This window comes from Falco peregrinus, chromosome 5 (genome assembly GCF_023634155.1).
Source record: "Falco peregrinus isolate bFalPer1 chromosome 5, bFalPer1.pri, whole genome shotgun sequence".
Lineage (NCBI taxonomy): Eukaryota > Metazoa > Chordata > Aves > Falconiformes > Falconidae > Falco > Falco peregrinus.
Genome location: NC_073725.1, coordinates 41,582,089 through 41,608,794, shown reverse-complemented (window position 1 = coordinate 41,608,794; position 26,706 = coordinate 41,582,089). Strand labels below are relative to the sequence as shown.

The following is a 26,706-nucleotide window of genomic DNA, read 5'->3' as shown; positions in this document are numbered from 1 at the left end:
TTGAAATGAGGCGATTAAAGCCATTAATTTAATGTTGAGGGCACATGGTATCTCCTCCCTGTCACTTACATACTGTAAGTGGGGCTGTAAATATGTCCAACAAGACGATTACAGAGACCCCACCAAAGGCTATTGTTTATTCCTTCTTTAGTCAGCCCTGCAATTCCATTCTTTCTTCGGAATTAACTTGTTCTGCTTTACCCTATGCCCTTCTTGCAAAGCAAATTAACAGAGGGAGTAAGCAAGGTCTGCATAAACACAAGGGAGCACCAGGGGAAGCCCTTATGTCCTTCGGTTTTGGGAACTCTGTGTTTTACTCTCTCTTTCAGTGGTCACACACTACAAGTTGTGGCAAACTGAACTGCAAAGATAACTTTGAAGTTGTAGTCCTCTTAACTGAACTGCAATGAAAAAACTCAAACCAAATCAAATGATCAAGCTGCTGCTAATTTAGCCTCTAGAAGAAACACAGGTGATCAGTCAGCTCTGCAACACCTACAGCATGCAGCTCATATGTCACAGTTGCAGAGACAACAGGAGGAGCAGGAAGCCCTGGACAAAGGCATGCATGGATGGAGGCATGGACAAGAGGTGCCAGACAGCTATTATTTTCTTTTGCCTTGGCAAAGTAAAGCAAAGACTGTCTGGATGAAGAAGAGCCCACTGCTGTGTTCTTGGGAGTATGATGCTTTGTTTCTCTTGATCTTTCCTCTGTCCAGCCAAGATTTCTATCTGGCAACACATACAGGCACAACAGTAGTTTTTCCTGAAAACAACTAGATGACATTATTTCATACAAATTTTAAAAAGCAACAGTATCCTATATAAATCTGTGAAATGCAATGTTGAACAGTCCTGCTTTTTTCATACGGAGACATCAACCATTTTTAGTAACCTGTTGTTTTGTTTCTTTCTCAGTTCTCTACAGGCATTCGATTTTCTGTTCAGCATTTTGAAAATGCAGATTTCAGCATCAATTTTGAACTGCAAATAAAAAGGTTAGATGTTTTACAAAGAGTGGTTGTTTAAATTCTGAATTCCTATTTATATCTGAATTTTATTATATAAGAAGTAACTAACTCTTCAGTGTGAGTAGTTATTTCATGGGCTTTCCTATGGTAGCTTTCTTCAGGAGGATTTGTGGAGCTGAAGTCTTGTTAGCTTTTAGCAAAATCAGTCTCAGGGTGGTTCTGAGAATTTTATTTTGTTAAAATTCAGGTTAACTTATTTGGGTCAGTGATCCAAGGATCTTCTACAGATCTGTCAAATTTGCGCTTTGTTTTCCACTTCAGAATTAATGATGTGATCACTTTGTAACAAAGTTGTGTATTTAAAAACATATCATGCTCTGGAGAGAAAAAAAAGACATGCGACTTCTTAATGATGATTTAGAAAATAGAAGAGCAGTTAAAATCTGTTCAACAGATTTACTGGCATGAAGAAAGAAAACTGTTTCAGTTTGATGCAGGTAACCTTTGCCATTTTTCCATTAGTTTCTTCCACATTTGTGGGGCTGAAGTATTACTGCTGGAGAAGCTTCTTTTTTATGCAGAGCAGTACTTCCTCCACAGGGACAAAAAACCACAGGACACGCTGGGTTAGGATAACAGCAAGAAAAATCTGGGACTTCTTCAGCAGGTGGCAGGGCTTCTGCTCCATCTGTCCTTATCAAACACTCGCTGGAGTTCTTGATGGGGCCCCACACAAAGAGACTTAATTGCTAATGTCTGGCCTTTAATGAGGGCCTTGATCTTGTTCACTAGTAAATAATGGAGATATTTAAAATGTTTAAGTCATAATTCCATAATGTAACCCTTGAAGTAAAGGGCATACAGAAACTTGGGAAGGGCACAGCAACACCATAGAAGATGGTGAGGTGCCTGGTCAGGCCTCAGCCCTCTGCCAAGAGTCTGGCTGGTGAGCTGGAAGTCATGCAAGCCTGGGAATGGGCTCCTCCAGAGGCAGATACAAGATGTAACGTCTTAGCTTGTAGGTCCCCTGTCCATACTGCTATTATTGTCAAGTCATTAATGAAAGCAATATGATTTTAAATGTGTATCAGAGGTTCTTGTCACTATCCTTTTCATGCTGTGAAACTGGAGAGGTTCAGAGCCTTTTGGGTAGCTAGATCTTTCTAGGTAATAAGAGTTGAGGGTAGGTCACTTCCATAGAAAAAGTGACAAGGCTTTACTGAGGAATAAGTCTGAACTTTAGGAGATGGCAACATCTGATGCTTTCTCCATGAGTGTGACTCACTAAAATGTAAAGGGAGGAGATCTGCTGGGCTACCAAAAAGGACAATTTCCACAAACTGGTATCAAAATGCTGAAGAACACCCAGCTAGTTAACAAAAAGAAAAAAGAGAGAAAGAAAAAAGTAAAACTTGTTGCATAGGAAGTGTACCCTACAGTTAAAACTCACTCCTTTGTACATTCATTCTCAAGCAGCACTACAGTTTGAGCATGTCTATGTCCTTAGTGAACAGGTAAAACAATCTTAAAAAAGAAACAGAAATGCCTAAGGCTGAAAGAGGAAATTACCTAAATGGAAGGAAAGGGAAGCAGAGAACATATCTGAATTTGTGTCCTGGTCTGAGTTATTCAAGAGAAACCTTTAATTTACTTCAAAATATCAAGTGGAAAATAAATATTTTGATTTGCAAGACTGAAGTTCATTACTTATGGGAAATAAGATAGAGGCTGAGTAGTGTCTTGAAATCTGATTTCTTTTCTGATGTGGAATTTTCTAGGCAATTATATACCCCTTAGAGAAGGAGATGTCCTGGCACTTTTATTTAAACTATTTTCTTCTCTACAAAATATTTTGTAGAGCACAAACAATATTTGAATACCAAATACATATGACCAAAATCTGTATTTTAACTCTAAGGAAAGTAGTACCGTTACACAAATTGGAGAGCAGCTTATTCTAATGAATTAGTGGCATAGTCATTTTTATACTTAAGCAATGTTTGTACTTTTGTACTCAAAGCAATCGCCATAGAGAATTACATCAAAAGTACAAATAATGTTTGAGGGGAATCTGCACCAGTTTACAAACAAATTAGAGCTTCTCCTAATTTTAGCAATCTGTAACCAGAAATCCTGGATCAAAGCAGTATTGCCCTTTACTCCTCAGGAGTTGGTTGCTGGAAATGCTGGCCTCCTCTGAATGTTTCCATTAGACTGATGCTACCCAGATGTGATAACAGTAAACTGTGACAGCAATAGAAACTCAGTCTCCATGAAGCAAGGAAGTACTTCCACGCTGCTTGAAAAAAGCCTCCAAACTTAGTATCATTAATCCCATAATTAAATAAACTCTAAATCTGTAATTATTTATTTTCACTGTCTTCATGCATTTGAACCTACAAACCTTTCTTTACATGAATGGGCTATAGTCATAGTAATGGCCTTTTTGAAGTAAGAGAAACTACTTTTATTATGAAGGATTTGCGATAAGAAAAGACAGTAAAATGAGTGGCAGCTCTAGGCTTTAAACATAGGGATCTGTTTTCACTATCAAGTGGGACTAAGTGTAAACCCTCTCTGGACAGGGGAGGGGAGAAAATAAGAAAGGTAAAGAAACAGTTTAGTTTGATTCTTTATCTTCAAAGACTGTTACAATTTTGGAGAGTCATAAATGCAAATTGTATTTTAAGAAAGCCTATCTTGTTCATTAACACTGCTTTCCTCCAATGCATGAAACACCACTGTATTCTATTAACATAGTCCTATCCATACAGATAACCAAGCTGAACAAGGGAATTTACATAATATTTTAAGCTAAATAAATTTGTATTATCATATTCACACATAGGATTCTTTAAAGGAAGTTTGAGTTGATTATATTGTTAAACACATGATGAACTCAGAGACTGAAGAGTAGCAATAGCAAGCCCGTGCTGTAATACGTCCAATGGCATAGCTTCCTAATTGTAGGCCTTGTTGCATTCAGTGCTTTATCTGTAACAATCTAGAGTTCTGCTAAATAACCTTTTTTAACCCTTTTACATATCTTTTCCAGCTCTAACAAGATTAATCCCACCAGCAATTTAGTTAACCTCCATATCAACATCAGTGCAGTGGCTCAAGTACAGATCAGAGGGTAAGTATTCAACCATTTCAGTTCATAATAATAACTACTTTTTGTATTGAATCTTTCCACATACAATAATCCTATGTAGTGAATATTTTAACATACTGTAATTCCCAATGCCTTATCCACCCAGAACACCTGAGAATTCCCATGAGTCTTACCCCTGCAAGCCTTGCAGGACAGAGCCACTAAGGACTTACCAGCTCATGTAGGGCAGGGCTGCCCACAAGGACTCCAGTAAACTCACTGAGTGTCTCTGCAAATGCAGCACTCTGTAGAATCCCACATTGCAGTAACACCGTTTAGAGCCAACATTTTATTTGGGCATTCAAATTGTGAATGGATGTTTCTAGAACAAAATGCCTGTTCATATGCATAGGTCTGCTTGTGCAACCACTTAGGCACTTAATTCTGAATTCCAAAGCAGAAGCTGCTGCTTTTATGACTGGAATGATGAAACACGTTGTGGCCAGGCATATACTAATAGGAAGCAGGGTGAGGCATCTGCAGAAAGGATGAATAAGGAATGAACTATGACAAGAGGTCAACCAGCTACTACTGCATGGTTCTTACATTTCTGTCTGAAGCAGGTGCCTGTCTGTTGACACAAGGGATACCGAAGCTAAACAAGCACAGGATATGATCAAAGATGATCTTTTCTATCTCTGTTTTCACATACAGCATGGTTTCAGAAACTATAAAATGTGATTAGGTGATAATTACCATATGAATCAGCAGTGTGCCCAGGTGGCCAAGAAGGCCAATAGCATCCTGGCTTGTATCCGAAGCAGTGTGGCCAGCAGGGTTGGGGTAGTGATCGTCCCCCAGTACTCGGCACTGGTGAGGCTGCACCTCGAACACTGTGTTCAGTTTTGGGCCCCTCACACCAAGAGGGACGTTGAGGTGCTGGAGCGTGTCCAGAGAAGGGCAACGAAGCTGGTGAAGGGTCTGGAGCACAGGTCTTATGAGGAGCAGCTGAGGGAACTGGGGGTGTTTAGTCTGGGGAACAAGGAGGCTCAGGGGGGGCCTTACTGCTCTCTACAGCTGCCTGGAAGGAGGTTGTGGTGAGGTGGGGATTGGTCTCTTCTCCCAAGTTATAACAAGCAACAGGACAAGAGGAAACAGCCTCCGGTTGTGCCAAGGAAGGTTTAGATTGGGTGTTAGGAAACATTTCTTCACTGAGAGGGTGGTCAAGCATTGGAACAGGCTGCTCAGGGGGCTGGTGGAATCTCTATTCCTGGAAGTGTTTAGAAGGTGTGTGGATGTAACACTTAGGGACATGGTTTAGTGATGGACTTGGCAGTGTTGGGTTAATGGTTGGACCTGGTGATCTCACTTTTCAAACCTGAATGATTCTATGATTCTGTAAGAATCTCAGACCACCCTATAAAATCTTGGAATTAGACTGCTATCCTGACATCCTGGGGGAAGTTGGCAGGATATTCTTTTAAAGCAAATAATTGCCAAACATGCTTTTTGTCTGGGATCTCAGATTTCCTACGTCTCCTCAAACTACAGCTGTGGACCTTAACCATTGTCAGCTCTGCAAGGGGAGTACAGGCGGAACATGGCCTGGCTTCGCTCCCACAGTCAAGCCATGAGGTGTGGCTGATTTGAGAGGGGTAGATGTCCCTTACATGATGTACCTCAAGGGGCTGCCTTAGGTGTAAAAAGTAAAAATGCCTTTATGTTTTTATGGATTTATAAACATCCATTTATTTGTATCACTTCAAAGACAATACTTTGACTACCTAGTGCCAGCAGAGTGTCCAATCATTTTGCAGATCATATTTTCTGCTCTAATATTTAATCTAAGTCAGGGAGATTTTAGAAGTATTTTCATCATATTTTGGATTTTCCAGCTTAAGAAGACTAACCCTAAGGCTAGTCTTTTAGGTGGAAAAAAAGAGGACTGGCACTTAAAGGCAATGTAGATATATATTGATGCTTGTATTTCTGAAAAGGAGCAGTTGAAAGACAGCATGTTTAACAAGAACAGAAATGAGAGTAGTATTTCATTTTCTGTAGTTAGTGGTGATCTAGAGACATGAGCTGGATAGGGAGAGGTGAAAAATCCAGAATGAGGGGGGAAAATTTCTCTTAGAGAAAAAGAAGTGGATGCAGAGGAAATAGGAATCAAAGGGGTTAGATGGTGGGCTGCGGGTGTGTGAGAAAATGTTGGGAGCCAGCAACTGCTCGATGTTGCCATGGGTGGGCACCCGGATTAAGGGCTGGCTGGACTTTCAATTCAGTCAATGAAATGGTTATAGATACTTACATGAACTTCTCAGTAAGGGCTCCTTCCAGTGCTGTGGTTTCTGTTTTTTTCAGTGAGGTTGCTCATTGCTTTCACAGAAAAATTGTACAAACTTTTTGTATTCTTTGGAAACATTTTGCCTCTCTCATGTACTTTCTGTGCCATAGCGTGTTCTTTTAATGAAAATTTCTGTAACAGGTGAATAGATAGACAAAAAAATGACCAAAACATTCTTGGTTCTTAAAAAGAGCTTGCCCGTAAGTGGAAAAAGTGGCTTGAATTTGCTGCCTGCAGTGCTAAGAAACAGGTCATTAAATACAGAGGAATTACTTGACTGAACGACTTCCAGTTCCTTTCCTCTTAAGTCTTTTCTTATTAGCTATAGCATGCATGTACCAAGGAAAATTCCCAAGTGCTTTGTTGACAGATTTTGTTAATTACTCAGAGATGCTGAGGCATTCAGCTCCAAGGGAACTATTTGCTCACAATTTCCTAGATAAAAATAAAAGAGAGACTGTGTCCACATTTGGACTGGAAAATATCTAGCACTGGTTTCCCTGCTGCTCTGCACAGAGTTGCATGAAGTGGGACTGGAATCATTGTGCATTTTACTGAGTAAGTAGTTATGAAATTGTGCATATGTATACATACTTATAAATTTGCAGTGGATCCATGCAAATACTGCCTCTATGAGAAAGGAATAAATCTTCTTCAGTATCCTATTCAAAAGAAATTTAATTCAATGAGAAGTTGCTCTGATAACTGAGATTTTATTATTCTGCCTACCTTTTGTTCTATAAAAATGTAAGTTTTAAGTGTTATTTCTCACTGCTGAAAGAGCACTAGAGGAATGAGGGATTCAGGAAGGAAGTAATTTGGACTGAGAGGATTTGCAGCTGGTAGAATTCTTATTGTAAATCCCACATAAGCATTTTCTGTAGAACATACTTCCTTTATCTTATTTTTCAGTGCTCTTGTTTGATTATTGTCACCTAAAAGTCTAGGAAAAATCCTCATCTAATAAATCACTCAAATGTTAAAAATATTCTTAGTTAAATGCAAAATAAAATAGTCAAAAGGGGAATTCTGTTTAATTTGATCGGATTTTGCTGCTTTCATGTCAATAGCAGAAGTCCTCAATATAACTGTAAAATCTGTTAAAATAAATGTTCTTATTTACTTTATAATTGTTTTAATTGAACACCTACATTTACACTTCACATTTTGTAAGTCTGTGTGTAAGAAAAATACGGCACAGGGAGTGTAGTAGAAAATACTCATTTTTGAAATCTCGTGCCTGCTTCTTTTTTTCTGTGTACAGTTTCTGGTTTGCAAATTTTTGTGGTAGCTTAAGGGTTTCTGTGTCTTGGCTTTTGCAACAACACAGGAAAGTTCCTATTCTCCAACAATTAATAATTAAAATTCTTATAATAAACAAGGCCGTTTGTGAAATATAATAAGTTAGGCTAGCTACCTCATCTAAAATTACCTTTAATTAATATGTTCCATTGTTCTTACTACTTTGACTTGTAAATTTGTCCCCTGGCTTACTTGTTAGTACAAACCTCTGCCTTTTGAAGTCCGGGGAAGTATTTAGAGTTAGCATTTAGAATTAGCAGGGTATGCCAGGGTACCCTAAATTTCATGAAGAGTTGTACATTAGCTGGATGCTGTTAAGTTGTTCTCTGGGATCACCTGCTGCTTTTAGAAGCTGTATTTGGTAGAAAAGTTTCTATCAAACATTTCATTCATTATATCCAACATTAAGAGCTGGAAGCAAGAACAGTTTGTTTCTTCCTAAAGTATTTTTAAAAGTCAGCATTTGCAACAAAATCATCCAGTCTTCTGTCCTCTCCTGCAAGGGGCAATCTGCAGTATTGCTTTCTCTGTTAAGAATCAAGGGAAAGTGAATTAATATTGGTGGGTAGAAGTCCATCATTTTAGTCAAATGTTATATTCTGAAAAAACTCATTAGCAATTCTTTTAACAGTTTTCTGTCTGAAAACTTCCAGCTTTGGCAGAACAAGCATTGAAATTTTATGGTTTTCTTTAAGCTAAAGATTCTGGAAACCGGCAAAACCAAGTGAGCATCGTCCCTTGTAAAGGAAGGGTAATACTTACCGGTTTAGCACCAAGAGCTACTTTCAGTACTAGCAGATGGCAGATATCTGTGCCAGAACTCACTGACCATGCTAAAAGAAATTCTTGGGATCCATTTTCCCAACTTCTCAACAACTGAATAAGGTTAAAGTTGGCATCTGAATGGGACCCTGCCAAGGAACTTATAGTTTTTATAGGAAATAAAATGCTTGTGATTCAAATAGAAACGTTAACAGACTACTTGGTCCTTGATGTCAGACAGGGAAGGGAAGGAAAGGAAAAATAAAATAGCAGATGGAAAGATGTCAAATATTAAGTCACTGTTTTCTTCGTTTATGTTTGATTTACATGTTGCAAGTTGCAACGGTGTTTCAGGGGATGCCTCAGCTGCCACTTCGTTTGCAAAGCAAATGGGAAGCTTGGAGCACTAGTCCTGAATTCAGTTTCTTGATACACTGCTTTCCATTGTGAGTTTATGGAAGTCACAGTACCTCCATTTCCCACCTGTAAAATGAGATAGACTACTTTGCAAGGTTTTTTACAGGAATAATAACAGAGGTTATATTGAATTTACAGTCAGAGCAGTTAAATAAATATCTAAAAATGTATTGCAAGGAAGGAAAATGCATAGCATTAAACATCTACAGGCTTTACATAGAAATGAGAAAATTAATTTATTTACATATCATTACTCTAGTTTTTTGGATTGTATTAATGTATTCAGATACCTCATCAGTGTGAATGTAAATGCCCGACAGACTACATTCCTCTCTCCAAATAGAGAAAAAATCACCCCCTTGTCTGGAAAGGACCATCCATCAGAGGAAGTATGAAAATAAATGCACACCCTCAGTAGTCTGTAAGATCTGGGTAGTACGTTATGGAAGCATTATATATTGTTCAACTCACCTAATTCTAATGAATGTGCCCAAGTAAAATGCCCTTAAGGGCTCAGGTTTCTATCTATAGTGGTCTTCATGTTTTTTTCTAAAAGTGATGCAGCCAATCACTGGTAACAGTTGATGAGTTAACCTATTTTATATATTACAGGGTGTCTCACCCCCCAACGATTATTTTGCCGCTTCATAACTGGGAACCCAAAGATGAACCTACAAAAGAAGAAGAACTTGGTCCTTTAGTAGAACACATCTATGAGGTAAAAATGTTATATGTTGCCACAGGACCTCATGCTAGAAGGGTTCAGGTAGAAAAAGGTGCATTGGGTGAACTGCATGGAATACAGGCCACCTTTGGAATCTGATGGATGGCCTTTATTCTAGGAGATAAAACAGAGTGCTTCACATATGGTTATAATTCACAAACTAGCACTCAAGAAAACATAAGCAACTGAGCTGAATCAGCAGTGTAAGATAACAACTTGCATGACTTATATAAGCTGTTATGAATCAGTCTGTAAAATACAAAATATTATTTGTGAATTCCTCATCTTAACACATTTCTCTAAACTGAAAAATCACTGACAAATCTTCCTGCCTCAATCACGTGGGCTGTTTGTGGAACTATATATGTGACTTCCAATGTATTGACATAGTTACAGTGATTATTACAGTGATTAAAGAAACCACATTTAATAGTGTATTGATATCAGCAAAGCATAAAAAAGGTCAAAAAACCACCCAAAAACCCTTTACTGAAGAAGATTTAAGGTTGAAATTGGGTTTTATTTGGTTCTAAATAAAGCTTATTAGTCACAAAAATTCTACACACTCAAAAAAAGGAGGTTCTCGCATATCTAGAATCTTTGAGTAAAGCTCCATGGTGTTCTGCTTCTTCAGCTCTCATGCCTAGTGTTAACACATATCCAAACTTCCTGTGGTCATCAGATGTTTTCAAATTGTAAACTTTGATACAAGAAAATCATCTTAATATCCCAGATTTTATAATTTGTATTATTTCTATCTTTACTAGATTTCCCAGAAAAGAATAATGCCCTGGGATGTTACTTTGGGAAAACTAGTTCCCTTTTTTCTTTTGAGGAAATTTGAACTGAGGAGTGTTCCTAATCACAAACCTAGTTTAAGCTCTGCTATGCCTTCTGTTCTTGCACACTGAAATGTGATTCTTTTGTGTCCTGATGTTTCAGCTACTATTTTCAAGTATGTTCTGTTAAGGTTCATTGTATATATTTGTATAGTGTGTTTTGATGTGGTTTTTTATACTTTCTAAGGTAATTCTGTCTCTTTTATATGTAGGAAAAAATGGGAAAGGTGCAGGATTTCTTGAATACAGACAGACAAAAAAGGTTATTCTCCCAGATTTGCCAGGCTTTGTGACTAACATGTAGAGGTTCTTTTCCCCTACCTGCAACAGATTCTCCATCAATAAAATTATATTAATAACCTACACATCTTTTCCAAAGTAAAATGTCTAAGTGGTGGTCACTGTGGTTTCTGTTGTTATTTTTGTAAATGCCTTGGAAAGCTCTGATGCTATTTGTTTGACAGCTGCACAATATAGGACCAAGTGCCATCAACAATACAGTTCTCCGTGTCGGTTGGCCTGTGTCCAGTGGAGAAGAATTTCTTCTTTATATTCTTCATATTCAGACACATGGACCATTGCACTGTCAGACGAGCTCTCCTATTAATACAATGCAAATAAAGGTAAGTTAGCTCCTTTTATTTCCATCCATGTCTGCATTTTGCTTGATTTTTTTTTTTTTTTGCCTACACTTCACAATGGGATGGAGCTTTTGGGGAATTCTTCACAATGACCCTGAGATCATTTTCCTAGGTAAGAAGCAAGATATAGATAGTCTATAATGTTTCTAGTGGGACAGTTGTGTTGCATGGTATGTGTTTTGTTTCCAAACTCTTCTTATCAGAAGAGTGCATTCAATCCTGCTTTCTGTGTCACCGACAAAGATGTTAACCAGCACTGGTCCCAATACGAACCCCTGAGGAACACCACTCATCACTGGTCTTCACTTGGACATCGAGCCATTGACTGCAACTCTTTGAATGCAGCCATCCAGCCAATTCCTTATCCACCAAGTGGTCCATCCATCAAATCCATGTCTCTCCAATTTAGAGACAAGGATGTCTTGCAGGACAGTGTCAAATGCTTGGCCCAAGTCCAGGTAGATGATGTCAATTGCTCTTCCTTTATCCAGCTCTGCTGTAACCCCACCATAGAAGGCCACCAAACTCCTCAGGCACACTTTGCCCTTAGTGAAGCCATGTTGGCTGTCACCAGTCACCTCCTTATTTTGCATGTGCCTTAGCACAGTTTCCAGGAGGATCTGCTCCGTGATCTTGCTGGGTGCAGAAGTGAGACTGACTTGTCTGTAGTTCCACAGATCTTCCTTTTTTCCCCTGTTTTAGAAATGGGAATTATGTTTCCCCTTTTCCAGTCAGTGGGAACTTCACCGGACTGTCATGACTTCTCAAATGTGACGGATAGCGGCTTAGCCACTTCATCTGTCAGTTCCTGCAGATGCCCCTCATCAGGTCCCATGGACCTGTGCACCTTCAAGTCCCTTAGGTGATCTCCAGCCTGATCTCCTACAGTGAGCAGTTCTACATTCTCCCATTGCTGCCTTTGCCTTCTGCAGCTCGGGCGGTGTGGCTGGAGCACTTGCCAGTGAAGACTGAGGTAAAACAGTTGTTGAGTACCTCAGCCTTCTCCATATCCCAGGTAACCAGGTCTGCCATTTCCTTCCAGAGAGGACTTACATTTTCCCTAGTCTTCCTTTTATCACTGACGTACCTATAGAAGTTTTTGCCCTTGATGTCCCTGGCCAGATTTAATTCTGTCAGGTCTTTAGCTTTCCTAACCTGATCCCTGGCGGCTTGGACAGTTTCTCTGTATTCCTCCCAGGCTCCCTGTCCTTGCTGCCACCCTCTGTAGGCTTCCTTTTTGTGTCTGGCCTTGTCCAGGAGCTCCTTGGTCATCCATGCAGGCCTCCTGACATTTTTGCCTGACTTTGTCTTTGTTGGGATGCCTCGCTCCTGAGCGTGGAGGAGGTGATCCTTGAATATTAACCAGCTTTCTTGGGCCCCTCTTCCCTCCAGGGCTTTATCCCATGGTACTCTACCAAGCAGATCCCTGAAGAGGCCAAAGTCAGCTCTCATGAAGTCCAGGGCAGTGAGCTTGCTGTGTGCCCTCCTCACTGTCCTAAGGATCTTGAAATGTTGGAACATTTCATGGTCACTGCAGCAAGGCTGCCCTTGAGCTTCACATTCCCCCATCACTTCCTCAACAGCAGCCTTTGCTGCTGTTCATGCAGCCCAGGATGCTGCTGACTCTCACTTCTGACAGGGCACACTGCTGGCTCATGTGCAGCTTAAGCCAGGTCTTTTTCTGCATAGCTGCATCTTAATCTGTCAGTCCTCAGCATGTTTTGCTTCTTGGGGCTACTTCCTTGCACCAAGTATATGAGAAGATCCATATTTTTATATATCATATGCTATATATTATATTATGGTTAAGTTCAACATAGTACGAGAAATTGTAATCTGTAAAACTGGAGTAATTTTAGAATCATATATTTTTTACATGTCTTATTTTAATTTTTCAGAGAACATACTTTGAATACCCTATAAAGTGAAATTATCAACAGGAATTCTGCATGAAATATACTGCAGAAATGGAAGTTTTCATGTAGTGCCACTTGATAAAAGGATTCATATAGTCTACAATTATTCTATGGCTTAATCTATATTGACTCATAAAAACTACAACTTTGTCAGCAACGTGACAGGCTTTTGGGTTTTCTACTTTGAAATGATTCTGTAATTATTTTAATCATACCAGCCAAAAGAAAAAAAAATCCCTTGCCAATATTTTGGTAAGTGTTATTTGTAGGTATTGTTTCCCGTCCAGATTTCTTCCCCTTCCATGGACATGTTTCTTTTCTAGCAGAACTGTAGATCTCAGAGTTTGCAGGAAACCGTAACAAGGGGAAGCACAGTAGCGGCCTCCTCGGTACAGTGTTGGTATGCCAGTGTCTAAAAGCCTCTTTCAAGATCTGTGTTTGTGATGGCAGATCCCCTCAAAAGAGCTTGGTTTGGCTACAAGTCAGAAGATTTAGCAAAACACAGCTCTACATATTATCCCATCAAAAACAAGGTATCCAATTTATTAAGCATAACTGATTCCAGACACTTCTGGAGTAAACAACACTTCTCGAGTTTAACCAGTAGCCTGTTAAATATCTTGTGGGGAGAGCTGCATTCCAAATGTTAAAAGTGCTATATATCTTTGGCATACTAGGAAGAGTTTGAGTTCTATACAGTGGATGGAAGTGGAGGCATCTTTCTGGTGAAGGCTATTCCTCACAACCACAGGGGCTACAAGTCTTTGGCTTAAAGAGGCAGAACTAAAATATGTACTTACAAGAATGTAGAAAAGCTGATGTATCCCAAATACATTATGGCTAGATTTTTGTGTTTCACCCAGGAAGCCAGAAAGGGGTTAGGATTACACCCTTTTATTTAGTTTTGCTAGAGGGAGAAAAATGAAATGAGTAATAGGGAACTGAAAATAGAAAAATGTTTCCATTTTGTACCCAAAACACAGCAAGTTTGGAAACAGAGAATATTTTCCATTAATCTTTTCTGCCCCATTTCTACCTATTTTTCAGAGGTGGTGAGGAGAAGGAAGCTGATGTGCTACATTTGTATTTGCAAGCCTAGTATCTCAAAGCCACTGGTCAGATCAGGTTGAAAGTACATGAGAAGGAGATTTAGCATCCCCCTACCCTAGCCACTGTGTTCTAAGTTTCAATTAAGAAGCTGAGATGGGAGCATTACAGTCAGGAGAGCAGAGCTCTGGGTAGAATAGTGCCATAGTTCTTAAGCACTTTTTCAGGCAATGTAATTTTTGATGATTTTTGTAGGTTTTTAATTTTGCTTTTCCTTCTCCTACTTGATAATGATTGTATCTGTTACATTAACAAGACTAAATTTTTGTGAGACTTGTGAGAAATCTCCCTGTAATAATGAAATAATGGTCCATCTGTCTTAGCAGAATATGGCTTTAGATGTACAATCATTATTGCAAGACTTAAAACATCTTTTCCTTATTTCAGTTTTTCAAAGCACTGAACAGCATGAATACATAAATCACGTTTCAAATATGTAATGCTTATCTATTGCTTCAGATAGGAAGAGGATACAGAGACAGCTTCCTTCAGGTTTTGTCTAAACAGCTGGATGCCTGGCACAGATTTCCAAATAAGGCTAAGGACATTATACGCCTGGCTCCTCTTGGATTTCAGAACCTAGCTCTCTTAGGGTGCTTGGGCATTTCCCCTTTGAAATTACTTGGATTGTTCAGTTTCAGTCAAAGCGGTATATTTCTCCCCATTGCTGAATTTCTTCTCTTGTGGAAAGGTTTCCTTTGTGCTTTGTTGGTTCTTCCACAAAGATAAACCAAACCTGTGCACACATGGGAAGACTCTTATTTAGGGAATTTTCCTTTTCAGTAGCTTATCTTTCTCTGAAGACAGTGAGGGACATGAAAGGATAATAAAATTATGAATTTTGCAAAAGGTGTAAAGAGGAGCAAAAGGACTTATCAAAGATACGGAACGGATTCCCTTGCAGAAGAACTCATTCCACTAGGGTGCTTCAATCTAGAAAGGAGGTGTCTATGTGCAAATATGGTCCACAAGATCAGAAGTGGCAGAAGGAGCATGGGTGGGGATTGACTGCTCTCTGCCTGTTGCTGCACAGGAATGCAATGTGTTCACTGCACAGGAATTGGAGCATCAAATGAAGCCTGTAGAGCGAGATTCAAAACAAGCAAAAGAACGTGGTGGTTCATAATGACAGGTATTAGATGTCTGGAACTTGTTGCCAAAGGAAGTAGTCAGGATTAAAAGTTTACATGGTTTTAAGAGGAAACTGGACCAATTCACAAAAGAGGAGTCCAGTAAAGATTAATGAATACACAATAACTTCATGCAGATCAGGAGGTCCCTGAGCTGAAAACATTTGGAAGCTGAAAGTTATTAGGAGAGAGCGTTGTGTATGCATGCCCTGTTGTTAGTCTTCCTTCCACAACTGCTTAAAGGCAGTGTTGATGAGAAGAGGGCTCAGCTAGCTGGACTTTTGGCTTGAGCCAGTATTCCTGGCGAGTTGGGTTTTCCTCCCCCAGATTGATGGGAAAAAGTAGTTTTATGGAGCCTGTGCCTGTAAATACCAGAAGTATAGGCAGTGGTTTCCAACTATGGTAGACAATACAAAGTGACACACATGACACATTCTCAGTAGCTGAGTACTGTAGTACTGTAGGGCATCTGTCAGGCAAGCAGAGAAATAGCTGCTAAAATCCACTACATGGGTAAGGTACATCCACCAACATGACTGACTGGCAGGAGCTAACCTCTTCCAGAGGCAGTGTCTCCTCATGCTGTAGAGCCATTATTACTGTGTGTAAGTCGTGGTCTGGAGACAAAATAATACCATCCAATGCATTGCTCTTGAATGGTCTCTTACATCTCTTGTATAACAGCTTTTACACAAAGTCCTCTTCCAGAACATTTCTGATGGAGTTACACATTGCAGCAGAGGGTTTTGCTTGCCTAGAAAAAGAGGAAAGCTAAACTGGGTTTTGAAATGAGAAGTGAAGAACTGATCTCAAAATCTGCTCAGGCAAAGAAAGCACGACAGTTTTCCCTGGTGGGGAAACTGAGACAGTCCATTGTAGTTAAAGGGAGGGAGCGAGAATCCATTTTAAGTAAGGTATGGTGTGCTAAATATGGGGCATATGAAATAGCTACAGAGACGCAGTTGTACAATTCCGCGCTACTGGCTCAGGAAGGATAAAATAGTATCTTTAACCTCAATATCTAGGCCACTGGATATACCCTGTTTTTAAAATGTTACAGGAGACATGTATGTTTTCTCTTAAACAGAGGGCTGTTTTCAAACCTTTGCTGTAATAATTCACTACTGACGATGTTAACACTCTGGGATCTATGAAAAAATAATTCAATATAAAAATCACCTAGTGGATCTACATATGTATCGTGATCATGTATTGAGGGCTTCTTCAAAGGCATGTCATTATATTGTGGTTCTTTTAATTTATCATCATTAAAGAAGCCTGTACATGCTGGTGAGGGAATCCTAGAAAGAGAATTCCCATGTGTTATCACATTGAAAGGGGGAGATTTACTAGCTATTTAACTTCCTTTATTGCAAAAAGACAATGTTAACCTAATTAAGTGACGGGGGGGGAAAAGACTTATTTTTGCTTAAGGAGTTTTCATCAGTTAATAAATTATAGTATCTTTCACTTTTTAGGATGCTTTTGACTGAAGATCTCAGACAATGTCAAAATACTTCCTTCTTTAGCCTTGTAATCTTGGTCAGATGAATGGTACAAATTTGCCAGATCTAGTACTACACAGCATTAGTGTGTGGAAGGTTTTATGTGTTTATAGCTATTCTCTTCCCTTTAGTGCTACAACATTTCATACAATTGCAAACATTTGCTTTAGGAATTTGTTTAAGATATTTTGATTTCAGAGGCTAAGGGAACTGATAAAATGGATCTGATGTAGCTCTTCATAATCTGAGGCCCTTAATGAATAGTCTTGCCTATGTTTATGTGAGTCCTTGTTGAGATCTTATTGCAAACTTCCACTTATATTTTATTGTGATTTTACATGATTGGATTGTCAGGAATTAGAATTTATCTTTCCCTTCATAGTGATAGATTGCCCAGGCATTCTTTGAGACTTCTTGAGAGAGAGAAGCCATAAATGCTCTGTGTAGAAACTAAAGACAAACTGCCAACAATGAAAATAGGATTTAATCGGAGAATAAAAATCTGTGAAGGTAAAGCTGAAGAGATTGCATTTTAATTTGAGATTAAAAATGAACCAACTGTTACATTATACAAAGTTGAGTTGTTACTAAAAGAAATCTGTAACAAATAATGATCAAAAGTTGTGTTGCTAGAATTCAGATTTCCTTTTTTTTCTTTTACTTTCTAAAGCTTGTAAAATCATTATATTTCAATAGGCAGATTCTGATCTGAACAAATGGCCAGGTTTCCATGCAGCAACTTTGAATTTATCCTGTTACAGAGATCAAAATATGGGCCCAAGAGTCTAACAAAATTAAGGACAGCAATGAAATTGTTACCAGTAAAAAGTGGAAAAAGATGTCACCTACTGTAATTCCTATAACTGGGCAATATCTTGCTGTGCTATCACTCATCATGCTTCTAGCTGAAGACAGTGTATTCTCATGGCTGTTCTGTATAAACCACAAATACAGTGTTAATCCAGAATTCAAGACTTCCAAGAAGGGAACAATTCTGTTAAAGTCATTGTATGAGTATGCCATTACCATTCATATTTTTTCTCTTTGCAGTTTGCTATTCCACAAGACACTCCTGAACTTGCTGCTTTTTTATATAATTCCACGAATTCTCATTACATCAGGAGAAGGGATGTCACAGTGGCAGAACCTCACAGGAAAAACTCTGCAAAAATATGGGTGAGCTATCTAAAACCTATAAACTGAAACTATGCATGTAGTGTATCAAGGTGCCTGTTGGTTTGACTGCCATTTATTTACAGGTTTAAAATATTTTTGAACTGCTTTTTAATCCCTCGGTTTAAAATACTCTTTATTACATATCACCATGCCACAGGTTAGTGATTTTGTTTGATTTTTACATTTTACATTGATTTTACATTAAAGATCATGCATGCCAAATGCCTGAATGTCTTACCCCTGGCTGTTTGCAGACAAGCCTCTGTGGTCACGCAGGGGCACACTTACCACAGGGAATTTCAGCACAGGTTTAGGGAAAGGGCCCCTCTTGCACAAATTAAATTTCAGATTCTGACTTCTGAAAGATAGGTCTCTGCTTGTTAGCTTGGCTCCTAACATTCTGGCTCTTTCATAAAGAGTAGCTCGCACTTAAAATTAACATTGTCATGTAAAGTAATAGTTCTGACACTGAAGTATATTTGTTCCTCCCAGTAAGTACTTATGTACACATGGAAAGGGAAGACTCTTTCCTTTTACAATAAAACAAACAAGGCAAATGGGTCAGACAATGCTGGAGCAAGAGCAAAGACTTCTTTCCCAGGAAAATAGTTCTGATCAGTCTGGTACCTGAGTATTTGGACTTGGCTGTATTTTCAGAATGTTGGGGTTTTTGCCAGTCGTGAATTCACTGTCCCATCCTTAGCGTACTTCAGCATTACAGGTGTCAGCTCCCCTCACCTAGTGGCTGTGTTCAAACTTGGTGACCTTGAGGTCGGCATGGTATTCGTGCAGTCAGTACTTTCCATCTACTTTGATGAACCTTAGGCAGAGTTTCTTTCACGCCGTCCAGTCTCTTATGAAGCTGTTTACTGCAAGGTCATGTTTGAATTCCTTCATAACACTAGAATTTGGTAGAAAGAAAAGAACCTCACAGACCTAAGTATTCTGGAGTAATAGAATAAGTATGCTGCTTCTGCAAGTTAATTTGGCAATTTTTGTAACAGGAAGAAGATAGAATCTGAAAGTAATGAATACCATAATGCTATTAAGAACAAAATCACAGATGAACCCATTTTAAACAATAATCACTGTTGATTACTATGTAATTCTTTCATCAACCTGATACCCTGGGCAGAATCTCGTTCCACCAGGGCTGAAGGAAAAATGCCTGGGCTTTCGAAGGCATACCAGTCAATACCACAGAACACTTAAACCATTCTTCAGCGATACCTTAATTATCAGTTATCTTTCTCAGTGATTAGGCTCATATGCTGCCAACACAGAAATTACTGCAGCAACTGAAAGTGGTTAACAAAGTTCTGTGCTGTGTTTGCATCTTAAAATACAAAGCAGAGATTTATCAGCTGCTTGATGTAAACGGATATGTTTAGCTGAGTACTTAATAATACAAAGTTGGCACTGTGATAAGCAGCCTTCTAGTACAATATGCTTTTGATAAGCACAAATTAGGATAGGATTGGGTACAGTGCTTACCACTAGATATATACCAGGACTTTTCCAGGATGTACATAGAGAAGGAGTAGATCATTTGTTCGGTTAGAAAGGTGTCCCAATTCTGTGTGCCTTCAGCATTGCATACTACAGATCCAGAATTTTTTTTTATTTTTTTGTGACATGTTGGAAGTACACATGGAAAGTGAATGTTGCTCTGGTAAATGACTGATTGGGCAAAGGTAATTCTTTGTTAAAATTTGGGGGTTTTTTTCTCAGAAATTTTAAGTTATTTTCATCAAAGCATTTTCACAGAGAGGAAAAATGTTCTGAGAACCTCTTGTTCTGTTTACTGTTTATTAAACATTTGGTTTTTCTTCCATTAGTTCTAAAGTTACAGTGTTCTGAAAATTACTACAGGCTAAAAGCATTACTAAGAAAAATAGAAATATGTGTTCAGGTCCTAAAATGTCAGCCAAAAGTAGGCTTTTATGCATACTAATGATTTATTTAGTTAATATGTGTTTTTGGCTGCCGTGATTAATGAAAACAGCTCTCCTCCTACTTGCAAGATAAATAAATCTGGTTGGAGGATGTTTAAATATGAAAAACCAAATAAACAGATACTTTGAGATATTCATTTCAAGAAAAGGTTTATAGTTGCATGTTCCAGGGTTTACAGTTTCAGTTTCAAGCACATTTAGAAAATAGTGATTAAGCATATAGCTTCTATTTAACTTGTGACAAGGTAGAGGTTTGTGGGGAAGGCTGTCTGTAAGGATACAGGATTCCTTAAAGGTGTTTTCAGATCTGTTACATAAATCATCATCTCGTTTCCCTAAGTATAGGCTTTGGTAATGCAGCCATTCTTCCTCTCCTGAGGGAATATACTTGTGAAAACTTAGTTTTGCTTTTGAGGTCACAAGACCTTCTGTCATGAGTGTCAATAAAGCACCTGTAAGGGAAAGATTCTCTTTGTTATAAAAATATGAATCAATTAAAAGCTCAGTCTTCCTCCTGAATCAAACCAAAACTTTTTGGATAAAACCCATCTGTATATATAAACCTATACAATTTTTTGCACATGCTTTGAATCATTTTTTTATGAGGTTTTTCTTTCTTTTTATACCCCAAACAACTGTATAATTTCTGTGGTTACCCCATAAGACTCTGCTCGTTCCCTTCAGGGGCTTCCAGTCAGCTTTTAACCTTTTTTGTGACATTCTTCTGGCAGACTTTGACAAGAGTATGTAGTTTTGAGTTGCATTGCTTGGCTTTTGTCTTCAAACCATGCATGAGCCAGAATCGCTGCTCATCAGGAACATTTAATGGACAACAAATTTCCAGTAGAGCAACTAATGAATCTCAGCAAATGTTCTGGCTGTTATAATGTAAACATCAGCAAGAAAACCAGGAAAGTTAGAAGAGGGAAAAGGTTTAAGGACATAAATAAAGACTTCAGGCATAGAGAACAGAAGCAAAAAGAATGTCAAAATCTGAAACCGAAAGATGAAGACAAAGCACATGTGTCAAGGGATTGATAAGTACCTGGACATTTTAAGAGTTCTTCAGAGTAGATATTACTGGAAATTATTACTCTTCATTACTGCACGTAGGTGGTTGTATTCATTGGTGGTGCAAAAAAAAATATTCGCCTTGGTTTATAGTTCTCACGATTTCTCATGTATAATTAGATTAAATTACTCATTTCAGACTACTTAACTTTTTAAGGGAAAGTTGATTTATTATGCTAATTTATAGCATTTGAGAATGATTGTATACATTTTTAAAGCATAGATGTGACTTACCTTTATTTTGTACACAGAACTGTACAAATGTGAAGTGTATCCTAATTTCCTGCTCTGTGGGACAACTGGAAAGAGGGAAGAGTGCAGCACTAAAAGTCAGGTCCCGGCTATGGGCCCAAGCATTCCTGGAGGTAATGCGTGCAAAAATCTCTTTATGTACACAAAGACCCCTGCATCTTTTATTTGACCAGATATTGAAGAATACAAATGATTAAATTAAATGGGCCAAATGAAAATCCTTTTTGTTATCACTTTCTTTGAAAATAACATTTCACTGATTCCAGTTCAGGTCACATGCATGCTGCTTACTTTTCTTTTTCTCACTATTTCTGTGTCTCAAATTTATGTCCTGAATCCTACCTGAAAATTCCAGGATTATTTTTAAACATCTTTCCTTGTTTTGTTTCTGCTCTCTTGGACTGCCCAAATCAACAATCTCTTAGGTATCTATGATGTGCCCTGCGTTCATCACACCTCCCAATGAAAGGTTTTGCTTGGAGCTAAACAGTATATGGTGTACACTATGTGCAACTTAAAAATTCATCGTTATTCATTCTCTGTTTATCTAAGGAAGAGTAATATGTATCAAACTCATATGACATACAACACTCATGTAATGCCGATCTGTCTTATCACTAAAATGAGGGACAGTGCAGACCATGGAAAAAAGGAACTTCTCTTTCTAAATTCTTGCATTTCCAACTTCATCTGCTCTCAGAATTGTATTTATGCTGCATAAGGCAGAGGGATTGCACTGCGACCTGTTACCTCACAGCTGGCCACGTGTCTGCAGTACTATGTGGTTGTCATTTCTTTAACACTGGGCGGTACATCATGAAATTTATAATTCATTTTGATGTTACTAGGTAATAACTGCAGATCCTATCTTGATCTAACTGATTGATTGTCACCTTCCTTCTTCAAGGAATTTAGAATTCCCCAGTCTTTCTACCTGGAACACAAGAACCTTCCTGTGTTCCCCATAGCTGTAGGAAAAGAATTATTTATCCCCACAGTAACTCTTACCCTAGACAGAGAAGATTTGAGGATCTTCAGCTTGTAACAACAGCTTTAAATTAAGCTCTTCATATCTTTTAAGTTATTTTCTCCCTTTCCTCAAATATGAGAGCAGATAAAAGAAAATCTGTGTCGCTTAACTTGCTTTCCTGGAGAAACAAGAGAGCAGATGGGACAGTATTTACAGAAAATTGAATGTCAGCTTAGTAGCTAACCGTCATGGCTCCAAATCTGCAATGGGTGCATACTCTGGGGGTCACGGCTCTCTCTTAGTGTATGGGACTATGGCAGTGGTTACCAAAAGGATGACTTGGAAGTTTTTTCTACCTACCGGTCAGGGCTTAAGGTCACATTCTGTGTTTCTTCTGCAACAGCTGTTAGCACTGTTATGACTGAAGGGAGCATAGAACTATCTGACCTTGCTTGAGAGAAATTATTTCTGTCTAGCTCAGTAACAAAGGACATCATTTCAGATACTAGGTGAATTAATTCCTGATCTGTCAGTACATTTTCTTTCTATTAACGGTCAGTTCCAAGAAAATTCCATACCTTTTCTTCAGTTCCCTTAACACAAATACAACGCTTTTAATAGGAGGTATATTTAGCAACCTGTGTGAAAGACTAGACTAGATGTATTTCATTTAGGTTTGCTCAGTGAGTCATCAGCTAGTGGGAAAAAAGAGCAGGCTCTGCTTCAAATTTAAGCCCAAAAGTTTGGCAGCTTAGGTATGTCTCTGTCCTTTGAGCTCTGGGTAACTGGGATGGACATCTAATGTAAGCTTTTGCAACCATCTTACAAAATTTTGCACAGAAAATGCCCGTATGAAAGCATCTCTGCACTCATAGGAAAAACTTATAAATTGGGAAATATATAAAAAAAATGGGAATTTTATTCAATTTTTTTCTAATTCCAATGAGAGTATTTGGTGTTTGCACACTGTGTGCAAACTAGCCAGTGTGCAAACACCAAATAGTCTCATTGGAATTAAGTTGTTAACTGCACTAGTTCACTGTTCCTAACACATAGACAGAGAGGCAGAGATATTATCCTTGGCTGGAACAATCTGTGATAATTCTGACCACTGCAGTGTGCAAGCAGTATCACAGTGAACCTTCCCCATCTTCTTCACCAAGCTGGAGATAAAGCTTAGCTCCCTTAGCTAGCTATCTTACTGGGAACTGGACCTGACATATTCCAAATCCAATCAAGTCTTTCTGTTCATCATTCTGCTGGTAGAATCTAATTTACTCTGTAAGGATTAAAACCAAGGTCTTGTGAAGAAACACACACAGAAGTAAAACCTCTTGTGCAGATTCTTTGATGCCAATTTTCTAGGCTATGTACAGCTATTTCAGTGGGAATTAGCGTCATGAAAGTTTTTCTAAGTCCAGTTTAGTATGTAGTAAGAAATAACTGTAAAAGATTAAAGCTAAACAAATTTAATGACAAACAGTGTTCCTCTGATTTTTTGGTTGTGACAGAGGATGTGTAACAGTTGGAACAAACTAGCTGCAGAAGACATGAATCCTCCTTTTCTTAGTGACTCTTAATGAAGACAGAATCTTTTTCTAGACTGTCAGCTTAGCTAGCCTGACTTCAGTTAAGAACAAGGATAGCTGCATGAAATTCAGTGACATGTTTAATGCAGGAGCAGTGGGATCATCTTACCTAATCGTAGGTAATTTATATAATTTTTTAGGTAAATTTACCTGATGAAAGTAGATGATGAAGCTGGTTGCCTAACTCTGTAGCCAGTAATGACAGAGATATCTTCAGAGGATGCTTAACCCAGCTGATTTGAAACACCTTCTCTGCCATTCTTCTGATCTGGATGGTGAAGAAGGTTCCAAGTCGTGCCTTGGGACACAGGTGTGTGCAAATACACCAGGCAATGCCAGTGCTGCAGTCCCTTTAGCTCTTCTGCGCTCCTTAATAAATCCTGTTTACTGTGCCATCACCTCCCTTCACTTAGTGGGCTCAAGGCAGAGATGGAACCTTACGCTAGCCTGTGGGCAGGGGCAAGGATGAGCCATCCTGTAGACTCCCTGGGTGGAGAGACCTCATGGCAAACACTCCTACATGTACATCTTCTGCTTACTCTGCTGTCATTACATACCCTTGCTATCGAACAAGGCTTTTTATGGGCTGTGATTTTACCTTTTATCAGTATCCTTAGGAAACATTTCTGTTTCCTTTGAGTAGTAACTTGCCAGCCTTGTAAACGTTCAGAAACTCCACTTAAAGCAACAGGATCTTTTTCTAAGTTAAAAAAAGAAGATAGTCCCCAGGGAACGGTTGCATCCTCCCATTTATGACTAAGAAGCTGCCAGAATAACATGACCCCTGCTTCACACGCAAACTTAGACATTGAAGAGGGAAAGAGCAAATTCTGTGATGAAATCTAGTTGCTGTCCTCCCACTCACCTCCAAACAGTTCCTTTTCTCACAGCCCCTTTTAAAATTAACAGTTATACAGCCATCACCATAAAAGACCGTAGAGCATAATTAGTTGCCTAAAAAAGGCATAATCTGCTCTTAGTGAGCCTGTAAACTTCTAGTTCCTAAGGTTATTCCAGAAGTAAGCTAAGGTAAAAAAAAACAAATGCTAGGCTGAAATATGCAGATTCAAACTGAGGATTAAAATACAGTCAAAATAATCAGGATGTGATGATTCTGAACCAGGAAGGACTGTTCAAGGGCTAGGCTGAACTCCACATTCATGGTTTTGTAAAGAGTCTTAGAGGAAGAGTTGTCTGTACAGCAACATCCTAAACTCTTTTGCACATGCAATTAATGTACAAAAAATTCATATGCCAAAGAAAGCAGGATAATGGTGACATACAACATTCCTCAACTGTGTTATAATCTAAATAGGATATGATGATCTGCAGAAGAAATTGTTTGTTTGTGCTCACTAAAGCTGAGAACACACTGTCATTATGTATTTTCTTCTCATACATATGTTAATGCAAACCTAAGAAAAAACTGATTGAAAGTAATTGATTAATGAGAGGATGAAATAATTCATGTTTCTCATTGAAGTTTTATGGATCAGCCTGTATATTTTGTGTCCACAAAGATCAGTCACGTATTGAGTGACTCCTTCCTATTCCACTTAGTTTAACTGACAACAGCTGACCCCTTTGCCTCTTGACAGTTGTAATCTGTCACCTTAAAACCCAAACTCCTGCAACAAATAACAGTTAAATGACATGCAATGATTAGACATGTTTGAGTAAATAAAGCAGCCCAAATTTCCCAATAGGCCAACAAAGATAGAGACAGACATTGTGCAAAGGCCAAGAAGAATCAAAGACTTTTTTGGATTAACTTCAAAGCCTGGCTGTAAATACGAGCCCTCTAGTAAAGCTGACTTTTGGATTCAGACTTGCTGATCAAGCAAGTAATAGCCTGATTTGTGCAAAAGAGAAACAACCTTACATGGTTATGTTACGTTGTGTTCTATTAGGGCTCTGTTATGTCCCCGTTTGTCTAATCATGGTATTTCTGAGTCATCAGAGGGAGATCCAAGGGGAGCTTGTCCAGTGTTCTTTGAACTCTGATGGGTACTTTTTAATGTAGGACTCAGGACTTGGCTAGTAAAACATCTGCTTTGAAAATACATTTCTAAGTGCTGAATCTGTACCATCTGTCTGATTTGTGACATCCTTCCAGGCTTCAAGCTCTTTGGACACTTGTGGGAAGTAGAACTCAGCTCATTCATGACTATTATTTCAGCCTGTATTGAAAGTTCCTCACAATGATAAAAATCTCCTTCTGGGAGAGCTTGGGGAGGTAGTAATGTGAAAAAAAAAAAACAACCACAGAGGGTGTGCGAGGTTCCCAAGAGGTTTGAAGTTTATTTTATTTTGTTTTAGTGTTATTGAATGTAATTGTTTTGTTTCTTTCTTGACTTTTAGACAGATCCAGATATTTAAATTTGGCACCACTGACTGCATGAACTTTAATAGCTAGAAGGGAGAAAAATCTAGTTTTAATCTAAGAAAGCTGAAAAGCAACAGCAGCCTAGGAGCTACACTGAAATTGAGTGCTCCCTTGGTACACACAAAGCCATGCTTTGACTCCTCTGTTAGATACTTGTTATTTCAGTGTTCATTTCACAGGCACTGTTCCTGTTTCCTTTTAGATGCCTAAAAATGTAAATATATGCTTGACATAAAGGTGGCGAGTGCTGCAACACCCACATCTTAAGTGCCTGGCCGCAGACTGGTATCCAAAACCTGAAATGAAATACTTAAGGCTCCCTATACAGCATATGGAGACAATGAGGTACCTCAGACAAAGTGACTTGCACTAACCGTTAGGGCGGTGCATGAGGGCTAGCTACCCTTTATCAGGAGGATGGGCACCCAAATCAGGAATAAGTGGGAGTCTTTGCACCCTCTTAGAAGGCAGAATCCAAAAATTACTTAGGAGGTACCTATAGCATTAGTTGAAAGACTTAAAGAGGACTTAGTTTATTCAATATTCAGTGAC

The 26,706-nt window shown here is 38.7% G+C and overlaps 1 protein-coding gene across 1 annotated transcript in view; it reads left to right on the top strand.

Moving 5' to 3' along the window:
* ITGA8 (integrin subunit alpha 8) overlaps positions 1–26,706 on the top strand; it is a 118,541-nt gene that overhangs the window by 69,348 nt on the left and 22,487 nt on the right. The window contains exons 22-27 of the mRNA XM_055805332.1: positions 919–998; positions 4,027–4,107; positions 9,506–9,611; positions 10,921–11,079; positions 17,806–17,931; positions 21,209–21,322. Coding sequence (XP_055661307.1) covers positions 919–998; positions 4,027–4,107; positions 9,506–9,611; positions 10,921–11,079; positions 17,806–17,931; positions 21,209–21,322 — 666 coding nt within the window. The remainder of the gene's footprint in view (positions 1–918; positions 999–4,026; positions 4,108–9,505; positions 9,612–10,920; positions 11,080–17,805; positions 17,932–21,208; positions 21,323–26,706) is intronic.